Below are 26,858 nucleotides of genomic sequence, written 5' to 3'. Positions count from 1 at the left end.
CTGAATATGATGTCGTTCGAATCAGTCAAAAAAAAAAGGTAAATAAACAAAGTAAATAGTAACCAGGTGATAACCTTGGAACACTTCTCTATCACAACCTTGGGATTTGATGCTCCACGATCGGACCAGACGGAAAGGGATCCGGCCAGGATTCCCCTAGCTTCATAATGTGAGCTGCATAAGAGACCCGTGTGGATAGCTCTGTTTCCGGAACCTTTCAAGCTTGTCCGAGGTCACGGGATAATGAATCCGCATGGCAGTCGTCAAATAAGCAGCGGAGATCGCTTTAGTGTCCAGGCGAATGACACTACACCAAAGTGGGTGCTTGGAAATGGGAAATAAATTGGCGAGATTTCAATAAGATAGGCGAGCTGGCGGCGTAGCTGAAGCGCCTCTTCTTGGCACTAGGATTGATCCTCAGACATGGAGTCAGGGCATTATTATCGCCGGAAGTGTTCCATGATCTCCGCGGATTCGGATCTAGGTACTCCATACTCCGTACTTCGAAAGTGGGTAAGTAGGCGCTTGTCAATTTGCGATAGATCTTCTTTTGGATGTGTTGTCATGCACAAGTTCCCGAGGTCGCTTCCGACAGAGTTTGAAGGGGAGCTGTCAGCCTTTTGTTGCAGCAGAGTACCCGCTATTGTCTATTTCTTTTCTTTTCTTTTTCTTTTCGTTTTTCGTTTTTCGTTTTTCTTTTTTCTTTTTTCTTTCCAGCGAATCATTGGACATAATCGAAAGACAATTGCGGTCTGATAGATCCAGTGAATTTGACTGGTTGAATTGAACAAGGCTAAAAATATGCCTGGAGAATTTGGAAGCCGATTTCTTGTTTCTCTTCTGACTCCTTACTCCGTATGGAATAGGGCTGTCTTCTCTGGCAACTTGTGGCTTACAATCTCAAACCACCGTTCCCAGACCATTGAGTCTTCCTATCCCCGAGCTCCCTTCGGGTCGGATGCGTGTCATTAGACTATTTGAATTGTGCAGAAACGGAGAAGTTAAAAAGAGATCCGGTAGAATGGATTGATCGATCACTGGATGCTTTTTTTCTTTTTCAATTTCCAAGTAGTTTCTCTCTGAACTTCCAAGTGGATACTGTCCCCCCTTTTCATGATCTGCTTCAGTCTGTTCACCGCATGGATCGCCAATTATCTCGTGTCCGCTGCAACCGCATTTTCCTTCAAAAAAGCAAAATAATAGCTTTGTCTAATCTAGATTCCTGGGATATCTCCCGTTGACAGGTACGGTAGATCTTTCCCTCTCGGATTAACCCACACGTATGGTCCTCGGCAAAGCAGCACAAAACCATAACCGCACATTGAAATCCAAAGTACTCCGGACATCACCTATCAATCCGTGCTTGTGCCCTGCAGGGCGGATCCGCAAAAAAAAAAAAAAAAAAAAAAAAAAAAAAAAAAAGCCGGGGCAGTGCTGGTGCCCACGCGTTACCTAGCCTCGACTGACCTCCAGCCGAGTTGGAAATCGGACCGAAATCAGGGGAATCAAACCCAAGTCATACATTGCACACTCGCATGTATGGAGTATATGGTCGACATGATGTGAGATCGAAATGCAGAAGCTGGTTCGATCTATAAGCCTGGCCTTTTGTCCCTTGCGTGGGCTGCAGTGGAAGGCTACCCAGACCCAGGTCTCCGGACAATGACAGCGCGGACCAGCGTGCTCGCCCGTTTGTTGATCATCGATCCACACTCAGCTTTGAGCTGCATATCCGGATTTGTAGACTGTGTCTTTGTGTACGGAGTACTTTTTTTCCCATTGTACGAATGGGATGACTACCGCTACTCCGTACCGCCTTTTGGCCCTAATTTTTGGCGCGGGAAATGCAAAGTACTAGTGATGCACCATTGATCCTTCTGCTGTACGGACTACGCACATGTATGTTGCAATGGATGCAGCCCAAAGTACCAAGTAGAATAAGAATAGACCAAGAATCGAATTAAGCATGTCCTCCGTCCCGGCAGTATGTATGTGCTAGTTATGTACGTACTATGTATACTTCGTACCACGTACTGTGTACCCACAGATGCCTGATGCACACGGCACAACACATAATCCCATCAGACCCTACTGAAACCGAAACTCATTCTTAGGCACGCCGCGGACCCCAACATCAACACGGAAGACCCGACCTCCATACCTAACCGACTGCGGGAGCTGATCATCGTCACGATCATCCTTGGCAGTAGTAATAAACAGTTCGGTGCCGACAAAAGCTGGACAGGTCACGTTGCGGGTCGGGAGATCGATCTGACCGATAATCTTTCCGGCCGGGGAAATGCGCAGTACCTTTCCGCCGCCGTAGACAGCGCTCCAGATGCAGCCCTCGACATCAATAGCAAAGCCATCAGGCTCTAGTGCATTACCGATATCGAAGTGCACCCGGCGATTGCTGATTGCGCCGCTGGACGCATCGAAGTCAAATGCAAAGATCTTACCAGTCGGCGAATCAGTCAGGTACATCACGTCGTCGGTCAGGTTCCATCCGATCCCGTTGGGGATGGTCACCGGTGCCAGCATGTGGTGCACACTCTGGTCTGGATCCAGTCTGAATAGAACTCCCTCTGCTTCTGGGTTCTTGATCTTTGGGTCGTTCATCGCCCCGGCCCAGAATCGGCCGTGGCTGTCGATTGCGCCATCATTGAAACGCATCCTACATTTTGTAACAAATTGGGGGGTTTATGTTAGGTGGTGTTCTTGGGTTTTAATCTTTTTCTCCTTCCTTTTTGGGATTATGCTTACCTCTCTGCTTTTCCTCCATCCTCTCCCCATAGCTTATGGATATCATGGATGTAGGAAAGTTTCCCGGTAGTCTGGTCCAGCCGGGCAAATCCATATTTGGCCCCAACAATTAGCTGATTGGACCTTGGTCCAATATTGGCGGTCACGCTAAAAGTCCACGTGGTTTTTACCGTCAGCGAAAAAGAATTTAATTGATTTCCGGGAACGGTTGGGAACCCACCCAACGGAGGCGTCGGTTTCAATGACCTTCAATGAGTCAGGACCCTTTGTCAGATCGAGTCGATAGAGTTTGTGATCCCAGATATCCACGAAACGGAACTCATTGTTAACCACATCGTGAAAGGGGCCTTCGAGTAGTGTTCCTGGGATGTCAAGGTACGGCTGAATTGAGTTATTGAGTTAGCTTTAGCTTTCTGTGATTGGGGTATATTTGTTTTTCTTTTTTCTTTTTTCTTTTTTCCTGTGCTGTGACAGGCTCGGGAGAATAATCGTCACGTCTGACCGACACGAGAAGCAGGGGAGAGGGAAAAAAAAATAAAAAAAAAAACAAATAAACAAAAGGACCAAGCGAATCAATGGCGAATAGCATGAAATACTCACTTCATTGACCGTCCACCTCTGAATTTCAGACATGCCGATCGGTGATAGAGTGGACACCGCTATTTGGAAATTGAGAAGAGGGGTGAGAGAGAGGTTAGGCTCGCATGAAACGGTTTACTTCGTGTTCAAGTTCAATTCAAGTGGCCGATCGCGGAACCTGTCAAAACAAAATTTCGGAGTCACTGGTGCTCCGTTAGTCTGTATATATTGTGAAACAGATATATATATATATTGAAAGAGAGAATTACAGAGAAGACGAAAGATGAGAAGTGGGATATGCCAAGCCACCCCCACGAGGGCTTACTATTCCACTTTGGCTGGGGTACGGAGTGCTCCGTCTACCGATACCTTTACGGAGTACTATATTATGGCTGTAATCTTCTACAACATAAGAAGTTGTAGATACTATCTTTTCTTTTTCTTCTTATGCGAACTCATACAAGAAGTGCAGGGATTACTGGTCCATTCGGCAATTGAATTATCAAAAACTCTCCAATCCCACACGCTATTGAATCTCCTGCAGGTATCCCGTGTCTGCAATGCGAATCATCACACAATCAACACTGAAATTCCCATGAACTACGGAGTCCTCCGTCCTATGCCTAAACTTTCTACTCCGTAGCCTGCATCAAATCGTGCAGATAGCCGCCAAAACTGTACAATAGAGTTTTGGGCCCGAACATCAAGTATTCAATTATTATATCAGTACTCCGTAGCAAACAAAGAAACATCTCATCACAAAGTACCGTCAGATCACCTTCCGGACCAAGGCCAGGTGGCTTTTCACATGACCAACTCTGCATGCAGACGCAAGAGACTCCTGCGTGTGTGTGCTGGTGGGCGCTAAGACACACCTGGAACCTGGACTTACTCTTGACTACTCCGTACCAATCCTAGAGTTCGAAGAATGATCCGACTTTTTTTCCTGCCTGACTCGAAAATTGGGCCCCAATACTGAGTTTAAAAAAAAGTCCGCGTTGCAAATTTCGATTCGTGCCATGCATGTCTGCAAGAATGTGCCCGCAGCCGACTTGTATCACCTTGATTAAGGGCGTGATGGATCATGCAAAGGATAGATAGAGAGGTGGAAATTGGATTGTGCTGGTTTCATCCTTGCTAATAGAAATTGAAAAATCAGACTGAGAAAAAATAAACTATAAAATTATACTAGTATGCAATAGAAAAAATAGCCTAGCGCCTGAAACTATGTTACCTACGTATGTCAACATGTTTCGCAGTGCACGCCTCCTAACTACCGCAACCAATTAGCTTCAATGGCACAACTCAATCCTCAAATTCACCCTGCCCCATATGGGCCAGGTAAGGCTTGCATGCAGGTAAGGCCTGCAGTCATCGTAGCTGCGGGGAGAAAAAGTTGGGCATCAATTGTGTTCGGGTCTAGTTGTCTGACGCGAATATACGGTGATGGACATAGAATAGAAATAGAGCCTGTGAAAGTTCGGTTTTTCTTTTTTTCTTTTTTTCTTGTATTGCGCACGGGACGATTGTTGGCCGTCATATCACTGCAGGGTGCAGGGCCTGATCTACATGAAGTGATTTCAAGTAACTTTTCCTAGGCTGTGCACCCATTGGAGAGTTTGATGTTCTTCCCGTTTTTGCTTTTTCCCTTTTTTGCGGTCTTAGTGGATGTGGGGATCTGAAGAGCGAGAGCGAGAGGCGGAAGCAACGCTATTGAGATTGAGATTGTCCCAATGACAAGAGTTTATCGAGATGATCTTTGCCGACCTAGGATCTATAGGTGAGGCTGCATAAATGGACAAGTACAAAATACATATACAATGTTTGCATGGTTTGCAGAGATGAGGTGAACAAGAAAGGTTCGGTCATTATACATAACAGGTCAACTTAGTTACAACGAAAGAGACCACTCATCTTCTTTATATTAATGTAAACTGCTTACAACTTGGTGCCCATGTTGACGTGGACGGCCTTGACCTGCGAGTACGCGTCCAAGCCAGCTTCGCCAAGCTCGCGACCGATGCCACTCTGCTTGACACCACCGAATGGCACGCGGAAGTCACTGTCATTGCTGCTGTTAATCCAGACCATACCGGCCTCAATATCGGAGGCAACACGGTGGGCACGCTCAATGTCCCGAGTGAAGACTGCGGCGCCAAGGCCGTATGTGGTGTCGTTAGCACGGGCGACGGCCTCGTCCTCGGTAGTGAAGCTGGCGATAGCAACGAAAGGACCGAACACCTCCTCGCGGTAGATGCGCATCGAGTCCTTGACGTTGGTGAAGATAGTGGGCTCGATGAAGAAGCCACGGCCATCACCGACGTTCTTGTGCGGCACACCTCCGGAAACGAGTGTTGCGCCCTCGGCCTTACCGGCCTCAATGTACTCAAGCACGCGCTCGTACTGGGCCTTGGTGACCTGAGGGCCCTGGAAAGTGTCGTCGGAGAATGGGTCGCCGACCTTGCTGGTGGTGAGGACGACCTCCTTAAAGAGCTCAATGAACTTTTCATATACAGAGTCGTGCACAAGAATGCGTGATGTCGCAGTGCAGACCTGACCCTGGTTGTACATGATACCAATGTGTGCCCACTTGGCGGCCTGCTCGAGGTCCGCATCCTCAAAGACAACCAATGGCGACTTGCCACCAGTCTCGAGGGTGACGTTCTTTAGGGTGCCTGCGGCCATCTTCATAATCTCGCGGCCGGTCGGGGTGGATCCAGTAAAGGCAACCTTGTCGACGCCAGGGTGGCTCACCAACGCACCACCAGCAACACGGCCATAGCCGTTCACAACGTTAATAACACCCGGGGGGAAACCAGCCTCCTTGATAAGACCGGCCAAGTACAAAACACTAAGCGGGGTTTGCTCGGCGGGCTTAAGGACGATAGTGTTACCGCACGCAATCGCAGGGCCCAGCTTCCATGCTGCCATAGCTAGAGGGAAGTTCCAAGGAATGATCTGGCCAATGACACCAATGGGCTGGCGGAGGGTGTAGGCGAATTTGGCCGGGGTGGTGCTAATAGTCTGACCATACACCTTGTCGGCCCAGCCGGCATAGTAGCGGAGAGTGTTGGTAACCTCACCAATATCGTCATTCAAAGAGACCTGATACGGCTTGCCTGGAAGATATGTCAGTTCTTATCTTTAATACTCAACCATCTCCCAGGTTACTCACCATTATCCCATGTCTCAATGGTGGCGAGAGTCTCCTTGTGTTGCTCAATCAAGTCGGCCAACTTGAGAAGCAACACACCACGATCAGTGGCCGGCAGTAGCTTCCAGGAGGGGTCCTTGAGAGCCTTGCGAGCGGCCTTAACGGCGATATCCACATCCTCCTCACCGGCAGCATACACTGATGTAATCTCGGCTTCATTGCTGGAGATCCGGTCAGCCCCAAGTCCATTTAGAGGGTCTCCCAAGACAATTCAGAGGTACATACGAAGGGTTTACGGTGGCAAACTTCTCTCCAGACTTGGCGGCCACGAACTCATTGTTAATGAAGAGGCCAATGGGCTGGGTGTAGCTGCGCCCATTCGGGGCAGTCAACTGCACGGAGATGTCGGACATGACGCAGGGGGAGCTGTGAAATGGGCGACTCGGGGTAATGAAGCGAGTAAGAGTTGATGGAGCTTTGTACAAAGAGCGCAGGTGAATACGGAACATGGAGAAAAAAGAATAATATAGGAGGGGGAAATCCTGCATAGCTGGAAAATTTGCATTTGAGCTCCCCGCCTGATAAGCCGATAAAGATGCTCCACTCTCCGGATAGACTTACTCTTCCGAGTCAAGATTCATTCTTTTACTGCTTGTTTGCTTAATTTGCATTCTTTTTCTTTTCTGGTTGGCTGTACAGTCTTGGGCATCTTCCCGAGGTCGGCGTGTCCGGCGTATTCGGCGTGGGAGACATGGATGTTCCCCTCTTTCTTCTTAGAGCCCCCGGGGCCCCGGGCGTTCACTTCTGCTTACAAATAGCCAGGTCAAATTTATTCTCTGCCATGAACACCTAAAGTACTCGAGGACTGCAGGGACATACATAGCGTCAAACACATCGAATATGTACTTCGTTGCCGCTAGCTTCCGGATGCTTGAGCCGTGTTCCGTGGCTCCTTGCATATCGAATGCATCAACCCACAGGGTCGGACGGGTGTTCCCATGGTTGAGACAAATTCTGACACAGCTCGTCCCGGCGGTGTAGGTAACGGTCGCATATGTTGGAAACGCGCTCGACTGGACGGAGAACTTGGCGCAAATGTGTGAGGGCGGTCCGATGCAAGAAGCGTACAAGAGCGATGTGACACTGTCCTAGAAGTGCCTTATCAATGCATTTGTAGCGTCGTGTCGGAACCAGGGCGGTTGAATTTTGCCTATAGTGGACTGGTCAAGCTAGAAAGCAATGCGATCAGCTCATATGGCAATGACATGGCGGCAGTTGCGAATAAATCCAAGCAAACCAAACTGCTCTGGTTAGTCTATACCTTGCACATATTTCTAAGGGACAAATGAGTCAAGTAAAATATGCTTCAATTCGCTTGTGCAGATAACCCATGTTCAACCGGCAACGCCATCGATAGAAATACTTGGGAGAATTATATGGGATAGAATTCTCTGTGCATCGCTTGCATGTAGCGGCTTGCTTTCTCATCCCTATTCCTCCTTCTCACTTGACTCCTTCTCACTGGACTCCTGCTCACTGGACTCCTTCTCACTGGACTCCTTCTCACTGGACTCCTTCTCAATGGACTCCTTCTCACTGGACTCCTGCTCACTGGACTCCTTCTTGGTGAACTCCTCTTGTGGTTCCTCGCCTGCCAGCTCCAGTATGTATTTCCATTGTGCCGGAGTCACAGAAGACACGCTAAGGCGGGATTGCTTAATCATTTGAAGATTCTCGAGCGGCTTTCCGGCTTGGCCGTGAGACTTCAGATCCTGGAGGGTGACTTGCTTCTCAAGTTTGCGGCGATATTCAACGTGGACGACAACCCACTTTGGGTCATCTCGCTTGGACTTCGGGTCGTAGTATGGGTGCTTGGAATCGAAAGCGGACTCTGTCATGAGATGTCGATCAGCAAAATGACAAAGCAGTGTAATTCCGAGGACGACAAACCATCTGTGGAATGCTCCTGGACAATCTCCATCACTCCCACAACCCCAGGGACCTTGCAGTTTGAGTGGTAGAAGAATGCAAAGTCTCCCTTCTTCATGTCGCGCATGAGGTTTTTGGCTATTTCACTGTAAGCATAATGCTTGTAGTCAAAGCTATCATGACTTTAAACAGGACAACCTACCAACATGGTTGCGCACACCTATTCCATTGTTAGCAATCGGATCCTATATGCAGTATTCGAGACGGGTTGGACGTACCATCCCAAGGCTCGGGTGTATCTGCAGCAGCCAGGTCATCAATAGAGAACTTCACGTCCTTGCCCTTCTCTAGGCGAGATTCAGGCTCGGCCTTCATCAACCAGAAAGAGCGGCCAGTTTCAGGGATGGGGTTGACGGCAGGTGTGACCTTCGACTCAGTGGTTTCGGCTTCTCCATTTGGAAGAGGGTTCTTGCGGGGTCTTCCGCGACCATCCTTCTTCTTGATTTTCGGGGTGACGGGTGTCGCATCGCCTGATAACACAGTACAAGGGTCAGCATATACCACCCACAACATATAATTCATTCCCCATACCTGAGTCCTTGCGGGGACGCCCACGGCCTCTCTTGAGCCCTGATGGAGTTACAACCGCAGGTTCTGGATCAGAAACAATCTTCCGTGGGCGACCACGGCCTCGCTTAGGGGCGTCAGAAGCAGGCTTGGGAATCGAGCTCTCGGGGTATTTGCGTGGACGACCACGGCCTCTTTTTTCGCCTGTCTGAGGCGTAGCATCAACCTATTACAAAGATGTCAGCCCTGTATCAACAATTGGAGTGGAGAAGCCAAGGGACGCGACGATCAGCCCCTGCATAATGCGCTTACCACTGGAGCCGATACTGCAGAAGCTGGGGTTGCATCTACATTGTTTCGGATCCGCTTGGAAGGGGTTGCGAGAGACTCATTTGCGCTCACAGCGCGTTCAGACTTGCGCTTGGGTGGCATGACTGTTGAATTGTTTTGCGCAGATTTAGGGACAGTGAAAGGCAGCAAATATATGCAGTAAATGTAGAAAAGTCAGGGAAGTTAAATAGAGACTGTACAATCAATGAGGTTGTGCTCCTGTGAACTGTGAACCGTTGGGAGAAGCTATCGAATCATGTTGAACAGGAGCTTCCTGGAATGTTTGGCACTGAGCTTGACGCGGGTGTGGGTCTGGGGTCGCACGTGACGGGGTCGATCATGATCGGCACTACAACCCTTTTGGAAGTACTACAGAGCTCTCTAGGTAAATAATCTTAATACTTATTAGGGCATCTATCAGTATCCTCTCAAAATCCTTCACTTTCTCCGACACTTAAGATTATCAATATTTGAGACAAACTTTTACATTCGGGTCATTCCGCTAGAGGTAGAAAAACAATAGCAATGTCTCATTTGTGTGGCTTTCAAAAGTTGAACCAATTGATAAACTTCAGCGAAAACAATGTGAAAATGAGAGCATGAACCTTGTTCTGAAAAATACATGTTGATGCAGAAAACCACATATCTTAAATCCTTTGAGGAAGAATGTGCTGCGTATACTATGATGGCGAAGGGGATATATGGCCTGTCTGCTTTAGATTGGGTGACCCACTCTGAGTAATATTTCTGGAAGTAGTCTCAATCTTGCCAACAGCAGCTGGGAATTCAGGTTCATGAAACACCCAAGATCATACTGAGGGATGGAAGTGGATAAAGATATAAAGATTTATTGGCTAGAGCTAACTCGAGATGTCTCACAGTAATCAGATTAATGTTAATTAAGCTCATCATATGTCCATTCACATACAACATAGATGAGGTTGTACCAGCTGACCCATCAACATCTTGCTTTGTCCGTCACTTTGAGGCGAGTCTTTTCCAATGAAAATACTCCTTGGAATGTTGTACTGTGCCATAACTTTACGGGGGCCCTCGTTGATATTGTAGTGTGAAGTTAATATTAGACTTCGAGGTAGCTTACTTTGTCCAGCATACGGCCCTACTATGATATGTGTGGCAAATGCAACTAGCCCCACCACGTATATATGTGGATCAAATGGCCCATTGAGTTCGTATTGCCTAATACATTGGATTATGTATATTGAAAAATTATGAGCATGGAGGGAGTAGATAGATCTGCATAAGCAAACGTACTGGCCATATGCTTTGATCTACAGAGTACAAGGTATGTTGTACTCCATAGTGAGTTTGTGATGGTGGCTTATAGACCATTTATCATGTGAAGGTGATATTGCGCCATCACTTTGGGTTCCCATTGGTGCTGACAATAGTCATGTCGGCCGAATAAGCTTGAAACGTGACTGGCTATGAAGGTCCCCAAAATACAGCTTTCCCGCTATACAGCTATATCAACTATGAGCTTTAATATGTTGTACACTATCTTGAGACTTTACGTAGATCCTAATCAGGAATCATCCGTGATGAGTAGCTTACACATATTGTTCCCGTTCCTAGGTCTTCATTGCTTGTTTATGTCTCGAGACTAAACAGTAGAGTGCCTCAATATAACAACGAATACATCTAGGGATATACCCCTCTCAGTAGCCTTTCCTCTATAAGCAGACCGGATTGATTACAATGCGACCAGAAAAAGTCATAACCTAGGTAAGGTATTCGAGCTTGTCTGGTGATAATGGTGCTGGTAGAGCCGCCCATGCGATAATTCTTAAAGCTTATGGCAAAGTCGCCTCGTAAGAATTGCGTCTTTCGCCATTTTCCGTCCACGTATGTAGTTTGCAGATGGCTGGCAGGGAAAAGACATGGAAAAAAAACCACGAGCAAAGACAAACAAGATATCGTAGTATGTAGGGTTATGTCTTGTAGGAAAAACTACTTCCTACTATGTACAGCTAGTTGAAGACGTGCTGTACACAACATATGTACAGAAGTAGGTATCGAGTAGTACAAAGATAGGGGCCTTGTAACATAAGGTTGAGGGGTAAATTGAGGGGTAAAAAGAAACCCAAGGAACTCGAAATGCTCATCTACAGTTGGTATTGCATCACACACGCTAAACAGCCCACGTTGTGACTTGCTGTACCTTCACCAATCATAGACATTCTGCCAAGCGGAAGCAATGATCACGCCATCAATAATGAATTCTAGGTGGGCGGGAACTAGCTAGATGAGGTTAAGTGGGGCCAAATTCATGGATGATGAGATGGATCTTATGCGAAAGCCGGAGGGGGTTCCACGGTTCCAATCATCATCTTATTAACCTTGTATCCCGCAGACTCGTTCTTCTTTTCTTCTCTCCTTTTAATCTACAATATACCTCTTCTCTCTCTCTATATCTATTCACAATGGCTGACCGCGCTGCTCCGTAAGCTCTTTACTCTTTTTTTGAGGTATCTATGTAATGCTGACTGTCTGCTAGCCTCCGTCTGGGCTCTACTGCCCCCAACTTCAAGGCTCTGACCACCCAGGGCGAGATCGACTTCCACGAGTGGATTGGTGACAAGTGGGCTATTCTGTTCTCACACCCTGCGGATTTTACACCAGTGTTAGTTGCTTCCAATCCCTCTTTAACCCCGCAAAGCGTTTACTGACCCTCAATAGCTGTACCACTGAGCTCGGCGCCTTCGCTAAGCTCGAGCCCGAGTTCACCCAGCGTGGTGTCAAGTTGATCGGACTGGTGAGTCTCTGAAATTGCCAGATCTAAAGAATTAGCTAATGTAGCCGTCTCCCTAGAGTGCCAACGCACTTGATTCCCACGAAGAGTGGATCAAGGATATCAACGAAGTCGGCTCGACTCAAGTCAAGTTCCCAATCATCGCCGATGCTGACCGCAAAATCGCTTTCCTCTACGACATGTTGGACGCTCAGGATCTGGAAAATGTAGACAGCAAGGGCATTGCCTTCACCATCCGCTCCGTGTTCATCATCGACCCTGCCAAGAAGATCCGCCTGACCTTGGCCTACCCTGCCTCCACTGGCCGTAACACAGCAGAGGTTCTCCGGGTTGTTGACTCTCTCCAGACTGCTGACAAGAGAGGTGTAACCACCCCCATCAACTGGCTGGTATGATTCCCCGTCCTCCGCAACCCAGGCCCTGAAACTATGCGAAGTACCTTACTGACTCAATCGAAGGTGGGCGACGATGTCATTGTGCCCCCAACTGTTAGCACCGAGGATGCTAAGAAGAAGTTCGGCGAGATCCGTGAAGTGAAGCCGTGAGTTCCATGTCCAACTGCAAGTCTGAAACAGAGGATGCTAACATGTCATAGTTACCTTCGCTTCACCACTCTTAAGGATGAGTGAACGGGGTCTTATGATTTGATGACAGGAAGATAAAATTGGTTCTATAAGACTTGGAACGCAATTTCCTGCAGAATTAATGCAATTTACTCACGCTATCCCTTTCAATCATGCGCTTTTCGAGAGAAGTCATGTGACATCTACGTCATTGGGCTCAGATTATCTTGTCGTAGTTCCTTGTATCGTTAGTTCGCTTTCTAATATGTTGAGATACTTCCAAACTATCAATCATAGTAGTTCTAGATCTCTGTCTCCTCAGAACTTCCTTGGAATGGAACTATGTCATAGAGCGTCAGTAATCTATACCAGTGCTCAGCTACACGTCTGGACTTTGTACTTATTTGCTTGGAGCAATGTGTAAGTTAAGGTTTGAATCGAATCAATTGAGACCCACTCCATCCAAGTAGTTATTAGAAACTTTGTTCGCTGGAGAACTTCTGCTGTGTTACGGCCAGTAGAGGCAGGGTAGGCCAAGGTCAGGCGGATCTTCTTGGCAGGGTCGATGATGAACACGGAGCGGATGGTGAAGGCAATGCCCTTGCTCTCACATTCGAGAGATTATGGGAGACGTGCGGTTTCTCTGTGACATATGATTCATGTAGCTAAGGCTGATCCGGGCACGGCGGCCGACGGAGTTGGCAATATCGCGGTCAAAGTATTCATAGCCAAGAAAATCAAGAAAAACTTGCAAGATGGGGAAAAGTCACAATCAAAATATTGACGGCCAAGAAGAACAAAAGGAGGGACAAATTCGAACACCCACTCCATTCAAACCAGGAGCATACCACAAGTCAGGTAGGCTCTGAGAGTAAGTGAACATATACTCTACGTGACTCTCGGGGGCACATAGTATAGACGTTACTCTCACATGAGGACGATCTAGAGAGTATGGGCTTAGAGAAAGTGAATGTCTCCAGGTCTGCCGAGCTTTACCAATGGCTGACCCAGAATAACCGTCACACAAAGAGAGGGTTTGGCATTCTGAGTATTTCCGGCAAAATCCCTATTTTGCGAGCAGTTCAAAAGCGGTGCCTCTGAGTGAGTCTGATTCCAATGAACCAAGAGAGAAGGTATTGAACAAACTAAGCTTCATTCCATGCAAATATATGTATGAATGGATATGTTATAGGTTGACTTCCAATGACGAACGCTATTATCAGGCTTTTCAGTGGCATTCACTGCCTCGAGCAAATTATTTCCTCTGTTTTGGATGATGAGGGTATCCAACATCATTATCTCCGTTCATGAAGACAAAAAAAGCCATTCGTGTCCAAGGACTTTCAAATGTAGCATATATTGCACAGGGGACTTGCTTTCATGTCAATTTAGAAGTCTTCTGGGGAGCAAGCCCCCATGATCTCTCGACTGGCCAGAGGCAAGCTGTTGCTCGTACCATCCACATTAGCTCCCATACAGTTTATAGACAATCATTCAGGTATGCAATTTGCACAGGCCTCTATGGCGCACTTCAGAACGGCCCCTCTTCTACTTTCAAGTCGGAGGTTGAGCTGAACGCGAGCGATCTGGAGATCTGACAGGCTAGCTATTCTACTAGCTACGCTACTCAAGATATTGATCAATAAACTGGAGTGTTCATGTAATCTGCTGGGTAGTATTGAAGTTATGCTTCACGAAATGCGGTATAATACATAGTCTTTTCGCGGGCAGTGTGGAAGCAACCTTATGGCAATCGCTAAGAATATGATCCAAGATGTGCTGCACAGCATTGTGACTCCAATTCAAATCCCAGTGGTTACCACATTACCACTTTCCAAGCCACGTGGGGCTCATTTAGGAACGCACTGATTGATATCGTCATATTTGTACACTCACATCTGCTTGCTGACGGCGATGATCCCGCACACTGGGCGGCTCAACCGCATCGCAGCCATTAGTGCTGCATCTGATCTTGCCGTGCTCCTTGTTAGCATCCCTTATATAGCGAAGAGTTGCAAATGTGGCCTTGAGGTTGGCTAGCTGATCGGCCGTGAGAAGCATCCTGTGAGAGGCATAGCTGTTGGCTCCCTTTGTGATGTTGGCCCACTTAACATTGCTGTATGGGATATGATACTCTGCATTATCAAATGCATGTTCTTGTTCGGAGGATCGCTTGATTTCATTCTCCATGAAAATGGGACTTCAGAGACCATCCGCTTGTACAAAGTATAGGTAACGAACTTCGCGATCCTTCCGTTATTCCCAGTTTTCTGAACGCATTTCAGGAAGACGACAAATACTGTCCAAGGAGGCTCAAACTTGGCGCGGCCAATTTGATCCAGTGATACAGCGAGCGTACCGAGTTGTACTTCATCGCCCTGGCTTAGCCTTCAACGGAAACGAGAATTTGGACATGTCTTCCATGCGCACCGGTGCGTAGTCCGGTACACGCACAAAAAGAATACTTCTCCGGCTCCTTAGCGCCCTGCTCGGAGCCCTTCTCGAGATCTGTATGGTTGTATTTATGGTTAGCCTAACGGTCATAGGCGCAAGATGGTGGTATAAAAGGAAGGATACGTAGATATATATACCTTCGGCAACGACATCTATGTCCTCTGCCTCTTCAGTCACCTCTTCGGCGACCTCATTATCAGAGGGCTCTATCATTGACTTGTTAGCCTATGTGTGTATGTAGCTATTGCAATTCTGTATAAGCAGACAACAATGAATTCCACCAGGGTGCAGAGAAGCAGATGACAGCTGCATCCATGGATGCGCATCGCTTCTATTAGAAGATAGAGATAAAGCCAATGGAGACATACCGACAGAGTCTATGGGTGGGAGAGTAAATGCCAGAGGTATTGGTCCACATACCGGACTTCTTTTTGCCTCCGTTTCCGGAGCGCTTCGATGTTGCGAAGCATAATAAAGCCAGCAAGGTCATAACCTAGGGCTGCAGAGGGAGCGCGGCAGTACCAGCATAGTCAGGATCTCCGAATTTGCTGGGCAAACATGGCAGAGCCATTGGAGTTAGATCCATTCAGTGACAGCCTGTAAATCATTGCAAGAAAGTCAGCGAGGAGGCCCCGATGGAAATAACAAATCAGCCACATCGATTGCATACCAAATAACCATCCGATCAGGAAGCTCTCGCGGTTGATCTTTTGAGAGGATAGAGGATACATTAACAAAAGAGGAGAGAGGAAAAGGAGGTGACAAACCTACTGTTTTATAACCTTGGAACCTTAGAAGGTACGTCAGGTACGTCAGGTACGTCAGGTACGACATCACATCAAAAAGGAAGCTGCACCTAAGGGGTTAGGATGCCCGTTCAGAGGCAGAGGGAAGAAAAAACGATATATACTAAGATCTATCCTCGTACAGAAGACTGCTTCATTTCACCATGTCCTACCCGTAAGTTGTTAAAGCAACTCAATTCCTCGTTGTTTTACATTTTATAGTTGTATCAATCAGATCATCTAGCTGCCCAGGTGGCTCTCAATGTATCTACAAATGAATAGTTGGCCGCGTTTACGGCCTTGTGATGTCTTTTTAGTAGGTCTTTCTAGCTAGTCTTTCTAGATGTCTTTCTAGATGTCTTTTTAGATATACGTGAAGGCGGTCAAGAAAAGCATACTTTGTGTAAGAGATTTGACTATGTCTAGAGGAAGTATTACATCACGAAGCTGTCTCGTAGATATCAGATCGTACCTTCCAAGTCCCCGAGCTCGTATTCCCCTCCTTTCCCCCAAATTCAAGTTTTCTCACTTCTCTTCTATTCCTTGCGTTGTCAGCCTAGTATCAGCCTACTATCAGCTTGCCATCGCAATTCAATCATGTTTTGATTGAATATTGAAAAACTGTGAGTGCAGATTATGTACTCCGCAAAGTCACCGCGTGCTTGAGAAAATCAGTCTCCTGAGTCTAATATATGGAACAGTGAGTCCAGCGTTAGAGAAAATGATCTCTTGATCATTTTGCCAGCGATGAAGTCTCCTATGGAGATCCACCTTTGGCGAAGACGAGGAATCGGGCGAGGGACATATTTCCTCTCAGAGCTTCGAACCTCTGGTCGATTTGATCGGCCCAGAAGACTCAGTGGAAAATTCAATGTTATGACCTCCCGAAAGGCCCCTGTGGCGAACAAGGAGCTTCAAAATGTTGGCAGGATATCTGCTTGATCAGAGCAAATGAAGACTCGGGTGATGATTGTCAGGTCATCCGCGCCATTCGAGGTACGCTGGAATGGCTTCAGATACAGACACTCGCGAGGAATGACCTCAATCAGCGGCCTGTCAGAGATCAGGCTACGACCCCGAGCAAGTGGAGGCTCCTGCGTGAAAAAATGGTTGATTCCCTCATGAAGCTCTACATCCCCGTATACCGCAAGGATGTGAAGATTGCTTTCGAGCGAAGGAAGATCACCCGAAGCATGTTCTTTCACTTTATCCTGCCCGAATCGAGAAGAAAATGGGGCTTTTTGCCGACGTCTTGAAGAGGTCTCGAAGACCGGCGCAGTGCTGCTGCGCTAAATTATTGTGGATGGGATAAAGGCCTGGGACCAGTACCGAAAGCGCCAGTCCAAGTGGAAGAGCGGGCATATCGACCCAGAACTTGGCAGCTAAGGAGAAAAAGCTGCTGCTTACGTGGGATTTGGCGACCGAACGAGTGTTTTTTTCTTTATTTCTGGCGGTGCCCAGGTTATTTTTTTCATTGACTCACATCACCTTGCGGTCATGCCCCCTGCTTTTCGACTAGAAAAATCCCATATAGCCTCTGGCAAAGCCTCATTAAACCCCAACTCTTTGCATATCTTTCTTCGTGGTTGTTTGGAGGTTTCAATTTGACCCTCGTTGTTCAGTCATCGGACAAGTTGTGATACATGTAGTTGACTAGGTTGGCAGGATGCTAGGAAGAAGTTCAGCGGGATAAAGTGCATCTCTTGGTTATTGCAGGACTCTATTTAGAAATGCTATAGGCACCAAAAATCTTACAATTCAAAGAGATATAAGATTTATACCTGCACATGTGATCTTTTGAAGGCTGTACAAAGTAGGTGAGGGGATGTAGAGGAGAAAAGCGGTAAACATTTTTTGTGCCGATCTCCAAACTCGACGGCTGACGCCTCGGCCAGGACTGTGCGCTCAACCATACGATCGGCAGTGAGTCTGCGTTGTCTAGTTCTTTGTTCATCTCCCTATTGTGAAGGCGTCAAAGTTGCGGCGTCGCGGGGAACCACCCCCTTTTTCGGCCCCCCACAAACCACCCTTTCGAGCCGTCCCAGACACACGATCCGCGCCGGGAATATTCTCCGAGAATCCGCATTCGAGAGAAAAACGCCTGATCGCATGTGAGCGATATTAAGTGAACTGAAATAGGGGTTCAACCGCTACCCACACGATTGTCTCCGTTGAAAGCGGACAGGAAATTCGCCCACCATGATGTCGCGAAGTCAGTCAAGTCTGGGGTATATGGATTCAGGGAGAGAGGATTCTGCGCCGGGGGCCTCTCCGTCCCTGAACCAGCAGTCTGCCTCTGGGCCTATTAATCTCTCTGGTCTGGTATGCAATGTGCGACGAACTACCGGCAAGGAACCCCGTCCTCTCGTCGGTGCCACTACGACCATCCTGGGCGATAAGCTATACGTGTTTGGAGGCCGGATCCTCTCGCGCAGCCGCCCTCAACTTACCTCCGATCTTTACGAACTAGACCTGATTCGACGACATTGGACGAAAGTCGAGCCCGCTGGAGATGTTCCACCTCCGCGGTACTTCCACAGTGTGTGTGCGTTGGGGGATAACAAGTTGGTCTGTTATGGTGGCATGTCACCCGCACCGAGTACAAAACACCCCGAGAACCCCGCGGAACCACCATCGCAGTCACAATCGGAAGTCGTGGTCATGTCGGATATTCACATCTTTGATGTGCCATCACGGGCATGGACTCGTGTTGCTGCCCATGAATCTCCTCAGGGACGCTATGCACACTGTGCTACGATACTGCCGTCGAGCGCTTGCTTCACATCTGCCAGTGCACCGCTATCCGCCATCCATAATAATCCCGAATCTTCTACTCATCAAGGCACACTTGGCGTGGATATTGACGGCTTCGGAGGTGCAGAGATGGTGGTGGTCGGAGGCCAGGATAGTTCCAATCACTACATAGAACAAATCAGTGTGTTCAACCTGCGGAGCCTGAAGTGGACCAACACTAGCCCGCTGGGAAGGAGCTGCGGTGCTTATCGCAGTGTCGTGGCTCCTCTGGTGGGAATGGATGTGTCCGAAATTGGATCCTCAGCTCCAGACCGCGATGAACACGAACCGATTCAAGATAGCACTGAATCGCCAGGTTGTCCTATGCTGATATACTCCAACTACAATTTCCTTGATGTCAAGCTGGAGTTGCAGGTGCGCCTGCCGGACGGACGCCTTGTTGAACGACCAATGCAAAGCCAAGCGTCACCTCCCGGACTGCGTTTCCCTAACGGTGGAATTATCAACGGTCACTTCGTTGTTAGTGGTACCTACCTGACTTCATCAAAGCAAGAATATGCGCTGTGGGCTCTCGACCTGAAGACATTGACTTGGGGCCGTATTGATGCCGGAGGATCGGTATTTGGACAGGGTAGTTGGAACCGAGGAGTGCTTTGGCCTCGCCGTAATTCTTTTGTGATTCTTGGACACCGGAAGCGAAGCCTGGTCGATGATTACAACCACCGGCGAATCAACTTCTCGCACGTCTGTTTAGTTGAGCTAGAGGCATTTGGACTCTACAACAATTCTTGTCGCACTTCTCCAACCTCGGGATATAAGTCTTACAGCTCCTCTTCTGTTCCAGCATCTCTGCAGAAGAAACTAATGCAGTTGACATCAGGCGGACGGCCATTGTCTGCCGCATCCGATGAGCTAGGCAAGCTCGCGCAATCTTTGCCAGAGATGGCAGACATGGAGTTGCAGGCTGTGGGGGGAGAACGTATCTCCGTCAACTCTCGCCTGCTGACTCGGCGCTGGGGCCCTTACTTTATCCAACTTCTCCGCGAGTCGTCGGAAGGAGGTATTGCAGACATCGGAACTCTTCGTCCAGCCCAGATACACCCGAGCCGCAACTCGAGTATTACCATCACTCCCTCGATAGGGTCCGATGCAACAACTCTTGTCAACCAGTCTGTTCCTTCGAAGTCTCTGCTTGAGAACCTTGAAGTTCCATCTGCTCACAGCCTCGCCCCAACCTCCCGACCGCGTGTGCTATACCTCCCCCATACCATATTAACTCTTCAAGTGCTGGTTCAGTACCTCTACACCTCAGCCCTCCCATCTGCAGGCACCTCGCTTTGCACGCCACAAATCCTCTGCTCGCTTCTACAGCTCGCACGTCCGTATCAGATCGACGGATTACTAGAAGCCACCGTGGAAAGACTCCACCAAGTTCTGGATGGGCGCAACGCCGCAGCTGTATTCAACGCCGCTGCTATGGCCGCCGGCGGTGGTCGCGGTACTGGATTCAATGGTGGACCAGGAGGTACACTCGAGGCTCTGAATGGAGCTTACACTGGCCACAACGGCGCTGCGCCCACAATTGGCGAAAAGAGCAACTCTCAACACGGCGCACTCACATCAGACTCGTCCGATACAGAGCATGGCGCTGCCTCCGCGTCAGCAGCGAGCAGCACGGGCGATCTCACCAACTTCGCTCGAGGTCTTCCATCTCTTCGTATCGACACCAGTGTCTCCCAGAATTCCCGCAAGCGCAGCGCCCATCGCGACCGCGAGGATTCCATTAGTAATCCAAGCACAGCGACATCTGCGTCCAGCGCTAGTTTCAGCCAGTCCGATTCCGAATGGGTCAGCGGCGATGAAAGCCGCTCGCAGTCCCGGTCTACCCATCACCGCCGCGACACAGACGCCGAGCTGCGTCGCCCTCAACGCGAACTCTGGACCGGTGATCTAAGCAGTGTTATCGGTCTCCAGAAGCGCGGCTTACGTGGTCTCATGGAGGGCCGTCGCATGCGTGAGCGTAGTTCGAAGCCTGCCAGCACCGGTAGTAACTCGATATCCATGCCGCAGTCGGCTGGTTCGGGCGATCAACACATTCCTTTCCAAGGAGTTGCCAGCTGATACTTGTCTAGAGCTGATTGCTGTGACATCTATACGATCTCTTTTCCTCCGCCTTATCCTTCTGCTATTTCGCTTTTTAGATATCTCTTCCAGATACCATATCTGGATTTTACATACTTCTTTTCTTCTTGCTTTTTACCCCAGCAGGCTGGCAATGTGGGGAGGATTTAGGGCAGAACCCCCATGATTTGGAACGATGCATCTGGATGTTGTACCTTTCTTCTGTTTATGTTATTTGGGCTGGGTAGGTTGTTCTCGCCTACCCATAGCCATGGATATATACTGAGACCTCTGGCGTTGGAGTTTACAATGAATGCAATGAAATGCATTAAAACTGGATTTGTGGGTCTTCCCCTTAGGATAATACCTTTGATAGAGATGAGAAGAGACGGATTCTTTTAGGACCGAATATGTACAATTGTAAAGCCTCCCAAACACCATTCTGATTTAGATTGTACATAGATTTCCGCTTTGAGAATAATAAAGAAACAAAGAGACGCAGATTAATTCTTCTGCGCCTGATCTCCAATCCGCTTGGGACTCTTGCCACCATAGACTAGAGGGAAATAAGTTAGTGTATATACAATCAAAAGAAGGTCGAGATTGTCTAGGCATTAAAGAACTCACGTCGGTCGTAAAGAACATACGATGTGCATATTACAAATGGTAGTCCGACCATAATCGATGTCCATCTAGAAACAGAGAGGATTAGATTTCTCATTGTTGCCATGTATCATTCGCCAACCAAAGACAAAGAACAAAAACACAGAATCAGGGCGGAAAACAAAGAATCATAAAACTTACCTCCGTGCAGCAGCCTTGTACTCCTTCGTCTTCCGGATATCATCCACCCCCTTAGGGAGCCGCAGAGGAGCGGGTTGTTGAACTGGGCGTGGAGGCCGGGTTTTGGGATCCGCGGATCGGTATCTGGTTTGGTCTTTGAGGGATGCCATTATTCTTGACTTTTGTTAGATATATTTGGGCATATAGGATATTGTTGGGGCGTGGTTACATGCTTTGCTTGGTGTATCATTGGACGATGTGAATTCTGTGAAGGGAAGATTCCCGGAGTTGTTGGCGCCTGAGGCATTAATGTAACTAACTTGTCTGCAATGGTAAGAGTAACTCATAAAATAGACTGTACTTCAACCACTGATTATGGGGTGGATAGATAATGTAGATTATCTGGCTATTGATTGGAAAGCCCATTTTTGAAGCCCTGAATATATCTATATAATAACCTCTTTTTCTCTGTTAGTTTTCTGCTGTATAGATCTGTACCATAAGCACATATTATCTACGAACCACTGTCTAATTTTATTTTGCTCGATTGAAAAGGTGATTGGGCAAAGGATACAGATATAAAAAGGAATAAACAATCATGATTATCACTACTATACAACGGAGGCTAATGATTTGTGAAGACACAATTGTTATAACATTCTGTCATGCACCGATTTCCAAGCTGGCTACCATGCATACAATCTTGATCCGCAAAACATTAAAACCTTGAAACGGTGGAATTGGGCATAGAGTATAGTACGATTCTTCCTATCTGGCTTTCGTGATAGCCATCTTTAGTGTTTTGTTGGTAGACTAACTAAGAGTCACATTAACAGCTTCGATAGCTAGGACATTGTACATGACCTCAGATCATTAGCAGCTACCTAACCTGACTGTCTAATCAAACAGACTTGTTGAAAAGTCATATTTAACCCTTGGGAATTATCTTCTATGTCATCTAAGATCCTTTTTAGCTCCATAATTGTCGACTCTTTGTTTAGTGCTTTGCCAAAACAAGGGACGAACATTAAACATGTTAGAATGTTTCATTTTGAAACTAAGTGTGATACAAAACCTTCATATTAGTTTGTTTGTTCTCTGGATTTAGTTGAACAGATTTGGAATATTTGATCGATGCGATACTTCAGGTCTAAGACCACCCTAGCTTAAAGTCACTTCTCAAGCAAAATGCATACATCATACCTGTCACAAGTGTCACCAACGTGGAGCGTCACTATGATCACACAAAGTAAATGAGAAGAGTAAGCGGAATGTAAGTGAGAAGTGAGGGCTATCTGCGAGATATCAGACTTACCAGGGTACCTAAACTACAAGGGCAGAAGATTACGAAGTGAAGCAATACTAATGGCAACGACAAAGACAACTGAAAAATCTCACATTTCACCATGGTGAACTCCATGGTATGCTCCCGCGGCGCTAATCATACATGCTTGAAACGCCCGCTGGTAATCATACAAAAAAAAACGAATAATGATAATCAACGCCCGGCTGATGCCGGGCAGGAAACCTCATCACTTTGCCCTCACCGGGGCCTCACATGCCCCGGCGGCGGCGGCGCTTGCTGGTTTGTGCGGAGGACGGCGCACGTGAGGGGGCGGGGGAGGAAGGGGACTGCACGGCGGGGCTGGAAGCAGATGCTTCAACCCCGGAGGCCTCAGTCTTGGGTGCCGGCTTCAAGGTCAGCCGGAGCCGCTGGATCTTAGGCTTTTCGCCTTCGATGGCAGCGGGGGCGACGGCGGCAGCCGGGCCCGAAGACTGGACCTGGGTCGCAGTAGTCGGGGGAGAGGTAGGAGAGGTAGGAGAGGTGGGAGAAGTGGGGGAGGGGAAAGTGGAGGTCGGGGCGGTCTGGCGACGACGACGCTGTGACTTGCGTCCGCCGGTGGTCTCGGCAGTAGTAGTGGCGGTGGCGGGGACGGCTGCAGCAGGCTCATCTGCGGCATCTGCGGCCACAGTCTGACGGCGCTTTCGGGCGCGGGGCTTCTTGGTTGCGGGGGCTGGCACAGGGGTCCGAGCCAGAGCCCTGGCCTTCTCCTCCTCCACGTTTTCAGTGACGAATGGGGCCGCTGCCTCGAATGGGAGATTTCGATCTCCCATGAGTGGAGCGAAGCTGTGAGCAGCATCGGCCTCAGCTTGCTGGTTGGTTCTGGCGCGCACCGGGGGGAAAGGAAGACCCTCGTAGCCGTAGGTGTGAGCAGGATAATAGGGGTGGGAATTCTCTGGAAGCAGAGCAACCTCTTCACCACTGGAGTTGACATAACCAGTCTGAATCCAGCCATCACTTCTGACCTTGCTGTCAGACTGCTTTTTGTAGCTCAGGATGCTTGAGCCGTTGGTGACTGTGCCATTGGTCACTGCGGTGGAAGGAGGATTGGGAGAAGGAGCGGTCACAGGCGCTGGGAGGTCTTGGTCGATCATTTCGACATCGAGATCGACATCACTCGGCAAGGTGGCTTCAGTGGTGGGCATGTCGACGCCATATTTTTCTTCATCTTGACGTCGGAAGTATTCACTTCGCTGCTGCTTCCAGAACACAGCGAAATTGAAAGGAAGGGTAAAGTCAGGGCTTAGGGCTGAAACAGTCAAGTCATACAGCTTCTTGCCAGTTACTTTCGCGTCAATATCGAAACCGATCAAGACAGCATTCTTCCGCATGTTTAAGTTGGTCATTCTCTTTGACTTTCTGGTTTTTCTCATTGGTTGCTTCGAAACATTGTTCTTCACAACCTTGGTAGCCACGGTGGAAGGAGGGGCAGCAGGAGCAGGGGTAGTAGAAGCAGGAGTTTCCACGGTCGGGGTGGACACTGTCATGTTCTTGCGGCGAGGTTTCTTCTTGGTTGACTCAAAAGATTCAATGGCCCTCATGGTGGGCTTACGAACCCGGGATGAGTTCCGCATGTCGGAGGCACTGGTAGGGCTCGATGGACCATCGACTGTTTCTTCGGATTCAAAGCTGCCCATGTACTGGTCAATTGTCCAGCTGGGGCCACCAGTGCTCTCTGGAAAGTCAATATCTGAGACTTCCTTCTTAGGTGTTTCAAGTGCAGCTGTTCTCCTCGTCCGTCGACTCCCCGGGTTTGTGGCCGGGGTTTCTAGGGCTGGAGTGTAAACGTTTGAAAGACGTGACGGACGAGACTGAAAGGTTCGTCGGCGCGAAGAAGGTGTTTCAGGAGATTTCCCACGTGAACTAGAACTTGGAACAGGTGTATTACTTGTAACAGGTTTGCTCGGGGTGTAAAAACGAATGTTGATAGAAGTGTCTTGTGGAGAGGCGGATGTAAGGTTCAACGTTTTGGCGGGTTGCACGTTCTCATTTGTACTTTTTGACGGGGGAGGTACTCGGGGGGAGCGCCGAGAAGGTGTCAATGTGGGCGCTTTATTGATGCGCGCAGGCATCGACTTACGTTGGCCCTTCTTGGGTGGCATCGTGAATTAAAGCTAAATGGCCCGGAAGTTGTCAGTATAATCTATCCATGCAAATACAACGGGCGGTGAATAGAGCGCATGAACTGTACAAATGGAAGACTAGGTAATACCTCCAATAACAGGCAACTAGGGTGTGGGAATAAGAATATATGGGGGTCATCAGGTGAAGTGCAGGGTCGACGTCAGAAGACCGCAGTGCGCGGAAGGGGACAAGTTGGGAATTAGGGCCCAACTTATAGGCGCAGAACTCACGGAATCAGAGGTTCAACCATCCGTAGTTATTTTATAGAGGGTTCATAAACAAGCTTGTAAGGACTAGGAGGACGCTTGAGTTGTATTTGTGGCAGATAAGGCGAAATAAAGTGATGGAAGATGTTGAGGTCAAGCAGAAAAGAAATTAGGGCTACGGCTGATCGGCGCTTATCGGCTTCACTTGTCCGCCTTATTCTGCAACTCCTCTATCCCCCATCATCTCTCTGAGCTCTCTACAGCTGCTTTCTGTTATTTCCGTTTTCTTTTGGTCATTTCTTTCACAATGCATCTGTGGCAAGCCACCGTTCCATTCTGCCTATTGGCTGCAGCTGCCTTACCCGGCGCCGCCGCGACAGCTTGGGGCTTTACTGATGCCACCGTGGCCGTTCAAGCAAAAGGTGCTGGTGTCAATGGAGGTTTCAAGGAACAGTATGTGTTTTGACTCAAGTAGAAGATACATAAAACTAATCAAGATATTAAAAACAGATTTACTGCATCCAAGCCGCTCTCCAAGCCCATCTCCCTTTTCAGTGCCGATACCCTACGCATCACCTTGACAGCCCAGGAAGACAGCTCTCCAAAGCGGCCAGATCAGGCTTTCCTTTTGCTCAAGGATGCTCAGACTGGATTGGATATCTCTTACCCTTTTAATGTCAAGGATAATGGCAAGTCAAGAGTCGAATTGGTATGTAACCCCCGAAATTGATTTCCCGCGGCGCAGCTAACACATGCCTTCCAGACCCAGAAAGATCTCCCGATTCAATTCCTTTCCCTGTCCAGTCCAGTTGATGCGCATGTCGTCATTGGTGGATTTGGAAACTCCGAGGCCTACGACAGCTCTGTGTTCAAGTTGTCAATTGATCACAACCCCGAAGAGGCCGTGCCGACCGTTGAAACCGAGCGATACGGCAAGAAGGCCGAGATCCACCATATCTTCAAGGATTCTGCCTCTAGCCCGCCAATCGTCATCACGCTGACATTTGTTGCCTTGGTCGTCGCTGCTATCCCCGCTCTTGCTGGCTTGGTAAGTCAATCTCATTACTGTGCCAACAACGTTGCTTATAGATTGCCTCTAGTGGTTCTTCCTCGGCGCCAACATCAACCACCTACCCACCGCATTGAAGTCCGCCCCTCTCTCGCACGCCATCTTCCTCGGATCTTTGATCGGATTTGAGGGGATCTTCATCCTCTACTATACCTCGTGGAACCTGTTCCAGATCCTCCCCGCGATGGCCGTTGTCGGTGCGATCGCATTTGTTAGTGGTAGCCGTGCGCTGGGTGAAGTGCAGGGCAGGCGTCTTGCTGGTCTCCGGTAAACTTTCGGAACATACATAAATTTATTTGCTGTGGTCCTGTTTGTACTCTCACGGTGGTCTTAAACTGCAGTGTGGTCTTAGGTTCCGGTGGTATTGTATCTTAGCTGCGGTGGTACCCAGTATGTTTTCATAAAATAGAAGGTTTTCTACCGAAAATTTACGAAAGCTTCATTGATCTTTCAAAGTGGTCATCTCCCTACACATTGTAATATGGGTTGGGTTGGAGCTCCCCAGATACGCAGCCGCGCCCACATACATGTATACTTACTATCAACCCCATTTCAACATTGA

The 26,858-nt window shown here is 48.3% G+C and overlaps 9 protein-coding genes across 9 annotated transcripts; 3 read left to right on the top strand and 6 right to left on the bottom strand.

Annotated features, from left to right (window-relative positions):
* Positions 1 to 2,088: 2,088 nt before the first annotated feature.
* Positions 2,089 to 3,396, bottom strand: PEX2_099810 (SMP-30/gluconolactonase/LRE family protein; the record flags this gene model as incomplete). The annotated part of the gene is made up of 4 exons (XM_016747251.1): positions 2,089 to 2,674; positions 2,764 to 2,910; positions 2,984 to 3,144; positions 3,364 to 3,396. 4 exons carry the CDS (start codon positions 3,394 to 3,396, stop codon positions 2,089 to 2,091), a joined length of 927 nt encoding a protein of 308 aa, XP_016601949.1.
* Positions 3,397 to 5,280: 1,884 nt separating this feature from the next.
* On the bottom strand, positions 5,281 to 6,909 carry PEX2_099800 (aldehyde dehydrogenase family protein; the record flags this gene model as incomplete). Its single annotated transcript, XM_016747250.1, has 3 exons — positions 5,281 to 6,461; positions 6,518 to 6,717; positions 6,782 to 6,909. 3 exons carry the CDS (start codon positions 6,907 to 6,909, stop codon positions 5,281 to 5,283), a joined length of 1,509 nt encoding a protein of 502 aa, XP_016601948.1.
* A 1,077-nt stretch (positions 6,910 to 7,986) lies between these two features.
* On the bottom strand, positions 7,987 to 9,424 carry PEX2_099790 (EVE domain-containing protein; the record flags this gene model as incomplete). The annotated part of the gene is made up of 6 exons (XM_016747249.1): positions 7,987 to 8,387; positions 8,447 to 8,563; positions 8,628 to 8,645; positions 8,704 to 8,955; positions 9,017 to 9,218; positions 9,305 to 9,424. 6 exons carry the CDS (start codon positions 9,422 to 9,424, stop codon positions 7,987 to 7,989), a joined length of 1,110 nt encoding a protein of 369 aa, XP_016601947.1.
* A 2,342-nt stretch (positions 9,425 to 11,766) lies between these two features.
* PEX2_099780 (peroxiredoxin) lies at positions 11,767 to 12,724 on the top strand (the record flags this gene model as incomplete). Its single annotated transcript, XM_016747248.1, has 6 exons — positions 11,767 to 11,786; positions 11,841 to 11,966; positions 12,023 to 12,098; positions 12,155 to 12,484; positions 12,554 to 12,636; positions 12,691 to 12,724. The coding sequence occupies 6 exons, from the start codon at positions 11,767 to 11,769 to the stop codon at positions 12,722 to 12,724; spliced, it is 669 nt and encodes a 222-aa protein (XP_016601946.1).
* A 2,317-nt stretch (positions 12,725 to 15,041) lies between these two features.
* On the bottom strand, positions 15,042 to 15,325 carry PEX2_099770 (uncharacterized protein; the record flags this gene model as incomplete). Its single annotated transcript, XM_016747247.1, has 2 exons — positions 15,042 to 15,166; positions 15,250 to 15,325. The coding sequence occupies 2 exons, from the start codon at positions 15,323 to 15,325 to the stop codon at positions 15,042 to 15,044; spliced, it is 201 nt and encodes a 66-aa protein (XP_016601945.1).
* A 2,771-nt stretch (positions 15,326 to 18,096) lies between these two features.
* PEX2_099760 (putative regulatory protein Ral2) lies at positions 18,097 to 20,772 on the top strand (the record flags this gene model as incomplete). The annotated part of the gene is made up of 1 exon (XM_016747246.1): positions 18,097 to 20,772. The coding sequence occupies one exon, from the start codon at positions 18,097 to 18,099 to the stop codon at positions 20,770 to 20,772; it is 2,676 nt and encodes an 891-aa protein (XP_016601944.1).
* Positions 20,773 to 21,275: 503 nt separating this feature from the next.
* PEX2_099750 (uncharacterized protein) lies at positions 21,276 to 21,725 on the bottom strand (the record flags this gene model as incomplete). The annotated part of the gene is made up of 3 exons (XM_016747245.1): positions 21,276 to 21,328; positions 21,400 to 21,464; positions 21,577 to 21,725. The coding sequence occupies 3 exons, from the start codon at positions 21,723 to 21,725 to the stop codon at positions 21,276 to 21,278; spliced, it is 267 nt and encodes an 88-aa protein (XP_016601943.1).
* A 1,384-nt stretch (positions 21,726 to 23,109) lies between these two features.
* On the bottom strand, positions 23,110 to 24,999 carry PEX2_099740 (putative GPI-anchored cell surface glycoprotein; the record flags this gene model as incomplete). The annotated part of the gene is made up of 1 exon (XM_016747244.1): positions 23,110 to 24,999. The coding sequence occupies one exon, from the start codon at positions 24,997 to 24,999 to the stop codon at positions 23,110 to 23,112; it is 1,890 nt and encodes a 629-aa protein (XP_016601942.1).
* Positions 25,000 to 25,534: 535 nt separating this feature from the next.
* On the top strand, positions 25,535 to 26,567 carry PEX2_099730 (putative oligosaccharyltransferase subunit ribophorin II; the record flags this gene model as incomplete). Its single annotated transcript, XM_016747243.1, has 4 exons — positions 25,535 to 25,680; positions 25,738 to 25,936; positions 25,991 to 26,275; positions 26,328 to 26,567. The coding sequence occupies 4 exons, from the start codon at positions 25,535 to 25,537 to the stop codon at positions 26,565 to 26,567; spliced, it is 870 nt and encodes a 289-aa protein (XP_016601941.1).
* Between the last annotated feature and the right edge of the window lie 291 nt (positions 26,568 to 26,858).

The sequence above is a fragment of the Penicillium expansum genome (genome assembly GCF_000769745.1).
Source record: "Penicillium expansum strain MD-8 chromosome Unknown contig353, whole genome shotgun sequence".
Lineage (NCBI taxonomy): Eukaryota > Fungi > Ascomycota > Eurotiomycetes > Eurotiales > Aspergillaceae > Penicillium > Penicillium expansum.
Note: the sequence above shows the minus strand (reverse complement) of the source record. Positions and strands in the feature narration are given on the sequence as shown.